The 8,522-nt window shown below is 33.9% G+C and overlaps 1 protein-coding gene across 1 annotated transcript; it reads right to left on the minus strand.

The window, feature by feature from the left end:
- Window positions 1-1,235: 1,235 nt before the first annotated feature.
- On the minus strand, window positions 1,236-8,522 carry LOC117125249 (zinc finger protein 721-like; the record flags this gene model as incomplete). Its single annotated transcript, XM_033271711.1, is given in 4 exon segments — window positions 1,236-4,452; window positions 4,536-6,326; window positions 7,207-7,307; window positions 8,474-8,522. Coding segments are annotated over 3 exon segments (4,422 nt in total). The 3' UTR covers window positions 1,236-1,882.

Below are 8,522 nucleotides of genomic sequence, written 5' to 3' on the forward strand. Positions count from 1 at the left end.
CATGCATCAACTTGTAGATATGACGCGTTGACACTTGAATATCGACGCGTTTTGTAATCATACACAGTCTAAGCCGTATTAAGAGTATATTATATGCGCAATTTTGCATTAATTTGTTTTTACAATTTCACTGTTTTTGGAGGTATTGTTGTTTTTTTCAAAAAGTGTGTATTTCCTATATGAATAAACTGTGGGTTAATTGTGAAAATTAATGAATAAACAGTATCTATTTTGCGACTTTATGTGCAAGTTGGGGTGAGAAAGTCTCAATCAAAGTTATGTTGTTGGTCATTGCACTTGGGTTGCATGATTTGACATGCTAAAACTATCGGAAAACAGACAAAAGTATAATACTGTATAAGTTACATTTTCATTTGAAAACGTCGCACTTAGCCAAAAACTAGGTTTTCTAATAATTTTAAATACCTTTCATTCATATTTTTCATAGTTTTTTTTAATTTTAATGTTGCACTTTTTAGATTGGTCTCATTTGCAATAATAGCACTCACCATTAAATACATGAATGTAATACTGACATGTCATAATCGACCCCATTGATATGCAGACAAATTTGGACAGTGATTATAATTATATTACATCGATATACTACATCGATTGGTTGAAAATTTCACATTGTGTTTCCTTTACTTAATAAAAGTGCTAATGAAGTTGCACATGGATTAAAGACCTTTGAGTTATAAATACCCAAATCAAATACAATTCTACATTACAGTATAACAAACATTAAGACACAATTTTCAATTTATTCATTTATTTATTCACGCAAGTAACATCCATTCACTTACAAAAATGTAGATTTGACTACTCACTTGGAATACAAAATTATTTTTTTAAAAATGACAGACATGAGGAGAAAAAAAACCCCTCGAGTTGGGAAGCCTGAAACATAGAAACAAAGTAATTAGGACATAAAAAGGAAATGGAAGGAGGGAAGACAGCAAAAATGCAGAGAAGAAAACAAAACAGAGCAAAACACACAAGAAAAGCAACAGGTCAAATTCAGAATAAGCAGCTGAGTGGCAAAGAAACACTGAGGGAGATGGTCTGAATAAATTTCACAAAGGTGTAAAACACTGATTAATAATAATGAAGTTTTCAAATATGAAGCTGATAACCTCTTGCAAATCAACATACATATTTAAACCAAATTAACAAAACACAATTCTTTCATTTGTTCACCAAACTACAAATCCAATCAATTCAACTGTGAACTAAAATTATTCAAAATATTAACAGTATATCCTCATATAAACAGACAAGAACTTTTTAAAACTAGTTTATTATACATTAATACATACTACACTACACACGCAAAACAAAGTATGGTACTGGAGTGCAAAAATTGATCTTGATAATAAATGCATAGAAGAGTGAATTGGTTTTCAAAAGCAACTATTCCTTAGTAAATTTGTACTGCATTTAATATAGTATTTCAACTTTTCATTACTGTTGGCTTCCATTTCTTTCAACAAGGTTTCCAATATTTGTAGAATCTTTGGTATTTATGTGTTTCAAAAGCAAATACAGTAGTTTGTCTCATTTTATTATTTCAACTTCACATCATCTCTCCCCTACATGTATCCTTTATATATTATATATATTTATATATATTAATATATTCTATTTTGTTCTTTTTTTCCACACATGCACTTTCAATTTCTTAATAATAGAATGAATAATCATGTTATTTACAATAAATCTCCTCAGTGTGTGTCTATAAATATTCAGTATTTTCAAAACAGAGTACCTCTTTCATCAACTTTTCAACAATGTTCATATTCATACTGTGCCTTAAATATGTATTTTCAAATGTCTATTAAAATTGTCAATAAGCCTAAATGTCTGTCTACACTTATTACATTCATATGGTCTCTCGTGTGTGTATTCTCAGATGAACCTTAAAGTTGTTTTTGGTTTTAAACTTCTTTCCACAGTGTTCACATTCGTAAGGTGTTTCTCCAGTGTGTATTCTCAAATGCCCTGTCAAATCGCAATTATGTTTAAATCTCTTCCCACATTGTTCACATTCATAGGGTCTTTCTCCAGTGTGTACCCTCAAATGCGTTTTCAAGCTACCACTTTGGGTAAACTTCTTTCCACAACATTCACATTCATATGGTGTTTCTCCAGTGTGTATCCTCAAATGCCCTTTCAAATCGCAATTATTTTTAAATCTCTTCCCACAGTGTTCGCATTCATATGGTCTTTCTCCAGTGTGTACCCTCAAATGTGTTTTCAAGCTACCACTTTGGGTAAACTTCTTTCCACAATGTTCACATTCATATGGTGTTTCTCCAGTGTGTATCCTCAAATGGTTTTTCAAATGATGAATTTGATTAAATGTTTTTCCACAATGTTCACATTTATATGGTTTTTCACCTGTGTGTATCTTCAAATGTGTTTTCAAGCTACCACTTTGGGTAAACTTCTTTCCACAATGTTCACATTCATATGTTGTTTCTCCAGTGTGTATCCTCAAATGGTTTTTCAAATGAGGAATTTGATTAAATGTTTTTCCACAATGTTCACATTTATATGGTCTTTCTGCTGTGTGTATCCTCAAATGTGTTTTCAAAACAGTACGGCTTTGAAATTTCTTACCGCACTGTCCACATATATATGGTGTCTCTTTTGTGTGTGCCTTCAAATGTACATTAAAATTGTTACCAATTTTAAACTTCTTTCCACAATATCTAGATCTATCAGATGATGTGTTTCCTGTATGTTCATCTGTGTGTATCCTCATATGTGTTTTCAAGCTCCCACTTTGAGTAAACTTTTTTCCACAATGCTCACATTGATGTGGTTTTTCTACTGTGTCTATTTTTAGATGCCGTTGTAAATGACCATTTTGATTAAACTTCTTTTCACAATATTCACGATTATATGGTTTTGCACCTGTGTGTATCCTCAAATGCAGTTTTAAAACAGTACCACTATTAAATATCTTTCCGCAATGTTCGCATTCAAAGGACTTTTCATTTGTGTGTATCTTCAAATGTGTTTCCAATCTACCAATATATTTAAATTGTTTTTGACAATGTCTACATTTATATGGTGTTTCTGTTAGATGTGTCCTCATGTGTCTTTTGAAATCAAAACTTTCTTTAAACTTCTGTCCACAATGTTCACATTCATAAAGTTTCTTTTCTGCATGTATTCTTGAATGTAATTTAAGAAAATCAATACGCCTAAATTTCTTTCCACACTGTTCACATATATATGGTGTCTCTCCTGTGTGTGTCCTCAAATGCACTATTAGATTGCTACTGTTTTTAAACTTCTTTCCACAGTGTTCACAGACATAAGGTGTCTCTCCTGTATGTACCCTCAAATGCCCTGTCAACTCGCCATTACACTTAAACGTCTTTCCACAATGTTGACATTTATATGGTTTTTCACCTGTGTGTATCTTCAAATGTGTTTTCAAGCTACCACTTTGAGTAAACTTCTTTCCGCAAAGTTCACATTCATATGGTTTTTCTCCTGTGTGTGTTCTCAAATGGTTTTTCAAATGACCACTTTGATAAAACTTCTTTCCACAATGTTCACAGTCATATAGGTTTTCGCCTGTGTGTGTCCTCAAATGCATTGTAAAATTACTGCTTCTTTTAAACTTCTTTCCACAATGTTCACATTCATAAGGCGTCTCTTCTGTATGTACTAACAAATGTACTTTTAAATCACTATTACACTTAAACATCTTTCCACAATTTTCACAAACAAGTGGTCTTTTTTCTGTGTGTATCCTCAAATGATTTTTCAAGCTCCCACTTTGATTAAACTTCTTTCCACAATGTTCACATTCATGCGGTTTTTCTCCAGTGTGTATCCTCAAATGTGTCTTTAAATTACCACTATTATTGAACTTCTTTTCACAATGTTCACATGTATATGGTTTTTCTCCAGTGTGTGTCATCAAATGCATTTTCAAAATAGTACTGCTATCAAACTTCTTTCCACAAAACTGACATTCATGTGGTTTATCTTCTCCTGTATGCATCCTTAAATGAATGTTCAAACTTCCACTTTCCTTAAACTTCATTTCACAATGTTCGCATTCAAATGGTCTTTCTCCTGTGTGTATCCGCAAATGTATTTTTAAGCTACCACTCTGAGTAAACTTCTTTCCACAATGTTCACATTCATATGGCTTTTCTCCTGTGTGTACCCTCAGATGTTTTTTCAAATGACCATTTTGATTAAACTTTTTCCCACAATGTTCACATTCATATGGTTTTTCTCCAGTGTGTATCCTCAAATGCATTTTAAAAACTGCACTGCTTTTGAATTTCTTACCACAATGCTCACACTCAAAAAAGGTCGTTTGTGTGTGCACACTCAAATGTGATTTAAATCTACCAATATTCTTAAACTTCCTTCCACAATGCTCACATTCATGAGTTTTCTTCTCTGTGTGTGTTCTCAAATGTGTTTTCAAACCACTACTTTGATTGAACTTTTTTCCACAATGCTCACATTCATGAGTTTTCTTCTCTGTGTGTGTTTCAAATGTGTTTTCAAACCACTACTTTGATTGAACTTTTTTCCACAATGCTCACATTCATGAGTTTTCTTCTCTGTGTGTGTTCTCAAATGTGTTTTCAAACTACTACTTTGATTAAACTTTTTTCCACAATGTTCACATTCATGTGGTTTTTCTCCAGTGTGTATTCTCAAACGCCTTTTTAAATTACCACTGATACTGAATTTCTTTTCACTATGTTCACATGGTCTTTCTTTAGTGTGTGTCATCAAATGCACTTTTAAAATAGTACTGCTTTCAAAACTCTTTCCACAATACTGGCATTCATGTGGTTTACCTTCTCCTGTGTGCATCCTTAAATGAATGTTCAAACTACTACTTTGATTAAACTTTTTTCCACAATGTTCACATTCATGTGGTTTTTCTCCAGTGTGTATCCTCAAATGTCTACTTAAATTACCACTGTTACTGAACTTCTTTTGACAATGTTCACATGTATAAGGTATCTCCCCAGTGTGTGTCATCAGATGTAGTTTTAATATTTTACCGCTATTAAATGTCTTTCCACAATGCTGACACTGGAAAGGCATCTCCTTTGTGTGTGTCTTCAAATGTGTTTCCAATCTACCAATGCCTATAAATTTTTGTTGACAATGTCTACATTCATATGTTGTTTCTGTTAAATGTGTCCTCATGTGTCTTTTGAAATTAGAACTTTCTTTAAACTTCTGTTCACAATGTTCACATTCATAAGGTTTCATTTCTGAATGTACTCTTGAATGCATTCTAAGATAACCAATACGTTTAAACTCCTTTCCACACTGTTTACATTTATAAGGTGTCTTTCCTGTGTGTGTCCTCAAATGCTCTTTCAACTCGCCATTACACTTAAATCTCTTCCCACAGTGTTCGCATTCATAGGGTCTTTCTCCTGTGTGTATCCTCAAATGTGTTTTCAAGCTACCACTTTGATTAAACTTCTTTCCACAATGTTCACATTCATGTGGTTTTTCTCCTGTGTGTATCCTTAAATGTCTTTTTAAATTACCACTATTATTGAATTTCTTTTCACAATGTTCACATGTATATAGTGTTTCTTGTGTGTGGGTCATCAGATGCAGTTTTAAAATAGTGCTGCTATTAAATCTTTTCCCGCAGTGTTGGCATTGAAACGGCAACTCTTTCGTGTGCATATTTAAACGTGTATTTAATCTATCAGAATGATTTAATTTTGTTCCAAAATGTTCAAATGTATATGGTGTGTCTGCTGCATGTGTAACATTTTTGAAATTACCAATTTCTTCAAAACCTTTTTCACAATTTTCACTTTCACATGTCGTCTTTTCTGTGTAATTTTCTAAATCATCATCATCATTGTTGTTTCCACAATCGCCATATTCATATGGTGTTGTTTCTCTAGTGTGTATCATCAAATGTGCTTCTAATTCACTTCTGCTGTCAAACTTCTTTACACAATAATCACATTCAAATTGTTTCTCTTCTGCTTTAATTCCTAAATGAGAAGTCAATGTAGCTAAATTGAATTTTATTCCACAATGTTCACATTTATATTTCATCTCTTCATTTTTCTTTTCTAAATTCAAACTTGCAGTTTGTTCATGTTGATTGTATATTTCACTCAACCCATCATTGGTAATGCATCCAGCATTTCTATTCGCTTTCAATATCATACATTTGTTAGTATCTTCATATTCTTCTTGGCCTAAACATGCTCTTTTGCAGTTTAGTTTTGATGACAACATTGGCAAATCCTTTTGCAAAAAATCATTGCCATCCAAATTTTCTTTATAGCATTGACCTACAAAGTAAATACCAAAGAGTGTTGATTATTAATATTATACAGAAGCGGTTTGGCACAGCGTGAACGGTTTGGTTTCCCAACCTCAGAGTTTCAATCCCTCGCTGTGCATTTCGCTTGTGTCCTTGAGCAAGACACTTTATCTGCATTGCTTCTCTTCACCCAGGAGTATAAATGGGAACCTGGTGGGGTTACCTGCTCCTGTGCTGATTACCAGCAGCAACACTTAGCATGTGGACCCAATGACCAGGGAAAAGAACCTTAGCGCTTCGTAACTGAAAAGAAAGGTGCTATACAAACAACAAGTAACAAGTAACAGACATACAACACCAACAAACACATATTCTCAAACAATGGTCACAAACCCAAATTTGGGTTGGCAAATCTTTTCTAAGGGTCAGAAAACTCTTCTCAACCAAAATAGGACTTGGTACACTGGAGTTAAGTCAGAACAAATTTGGTATTAAATAAATTTTGAATATTAGCAAGAGCCAGAATAAGGTACTTTTAGTGATCTTTGCTACCAATCTGATTCCGAATTATTACACCCACACATTTTCCCCCTCCCAATTCATCACCCCTGGCTCTGCCACTCATCACGATTTTTAATGCTGATGCATAAAAGTGAGCAGGACTTTGAAATTTTTGTCGCCACTGCAAAAGTTTCAGAAACAAGTACGGTATAATTATTACTATGAAGCCAGTTTCATGAGAAAATACTGATAGAAATGAATAATCCAGATGCACATTTTGAACTGATTTGCTGTTACGCCACGGATTGTGTTGTACTGTCTTGATTAAAGGGATATAGTAATCACTTTGGGAGTGACAATATTTGCAATAGACAACTACTTTTCAGTACAATATTAAACAAACTCACTTCTTTCACCCTCAATTTTGTAATCATACTGCTGTAAATTAAGTTTTTCATGTTCCAGCATACTGCAAATTCTTGATTCGTAAGCTCTGACCAGTGATACTCTGGGAAACAAAGGCAAGAAAAATATGATAAAAATATAATTAATATGAGAATTATGAAGTTAGATAGAAATCATTTCCAAGTATATCATGTAACGTGTCATGCTGTGAACAGTTTGAGCCGTGTGCACAATGTGGTGGGGGACTGGGTGATGGTTAGGATTTGGGGAGGTCTTATCGGCTTAGCTTTTAATAGCATGATGATGACTTTGGCCTGGGCCCAGCCTATTTGATACATGATAAATTTTATTGTCCAAAAAAAATCAGAAAATTGCAGAAGGCCAAAGCAAAAAATTGAGCCCAATTAATCGTCATCATAGACTTTTATGATTGAAATGAAAGTATACATACTAATTAGGGCCTAGGCCTAAAGTCCACATTTTGATGAGATTTGCTTTTGAAGGATTTTTCTTCTTTTTTTTCAATTTTTGATATCAATTTCTGTATTTTTTTAAATATATTTTAATTTTTAGTTTTAATCCATATACAATTCAGCCATGTGCTACAATCATTGCATGCATTTTACTAGAAGCTACCTCAATGTAAGTCATCATAATGCTATTTAAAGTATGTTAAAAAAAAAAAGACCCACAAAAACGTCAATCCTCACCCACCCGACACCTACCTACCCACTGCCTCCCCCACAACACGATCCACACATATCAACATGACCCCCAACGAAGGGGGCAGGAGCCCATTCATTGGACATGTCAAGTCTCCACACTGGCCGAGCTCATCGGGCTCAAATTAAAATAGGCCTACACCAAGCCAAAACATATGTCTTTCACGTAGTTGTACAGTGCCATTTCTGGCCATCCATTGGTCAATTAAAAAAAAAAAAAAAAAAACTCTCCTCTTCAGGCATACAACAAGCAGTGGCGGCTCTAGGATATAATTTAGGGGGGGGGGGGGGAAGGGGGGGTAATAAGTAGTAGGACCATAGGCCTAAAGAAAACTAGGTACAAGGCCACTAACTATAAATAATACCAACTCTGTAGTTAGGTTGCCCGTTGCACCAACCTAGCCTAAAAAATAGAGACCACAGCAGCCGGGCCTAGGCCCTAGCATTTCCAGCTTTTGTCTTATATAGTATTAGCAGTATTCATTTCATAGACTAGAATCCAAAATTCAGTAAAATAGTCTAATAATATAATGATCGAAATACATACTAGCCTAACCAAGGATATTATTTAGAAATCTTCCTGCTCCAAAACACAA

The sequence above is a fragment of the Anneissia japonica genome, unplaced genomic scaffold, assembly GCF_011630105.1.
Source record: "Anneissia japonica isolate Jap-2015-1 unplaced genomic scaffold, ASM1163010v1 scaffold466_len1169948_cov191, whole genome shotgun sequence".
NCBI lineage: Eukaryota > Metazoa > Echinodermata > Crinoidea > Comatulida > Comatulidae > Anneissia > Anneissia japonica.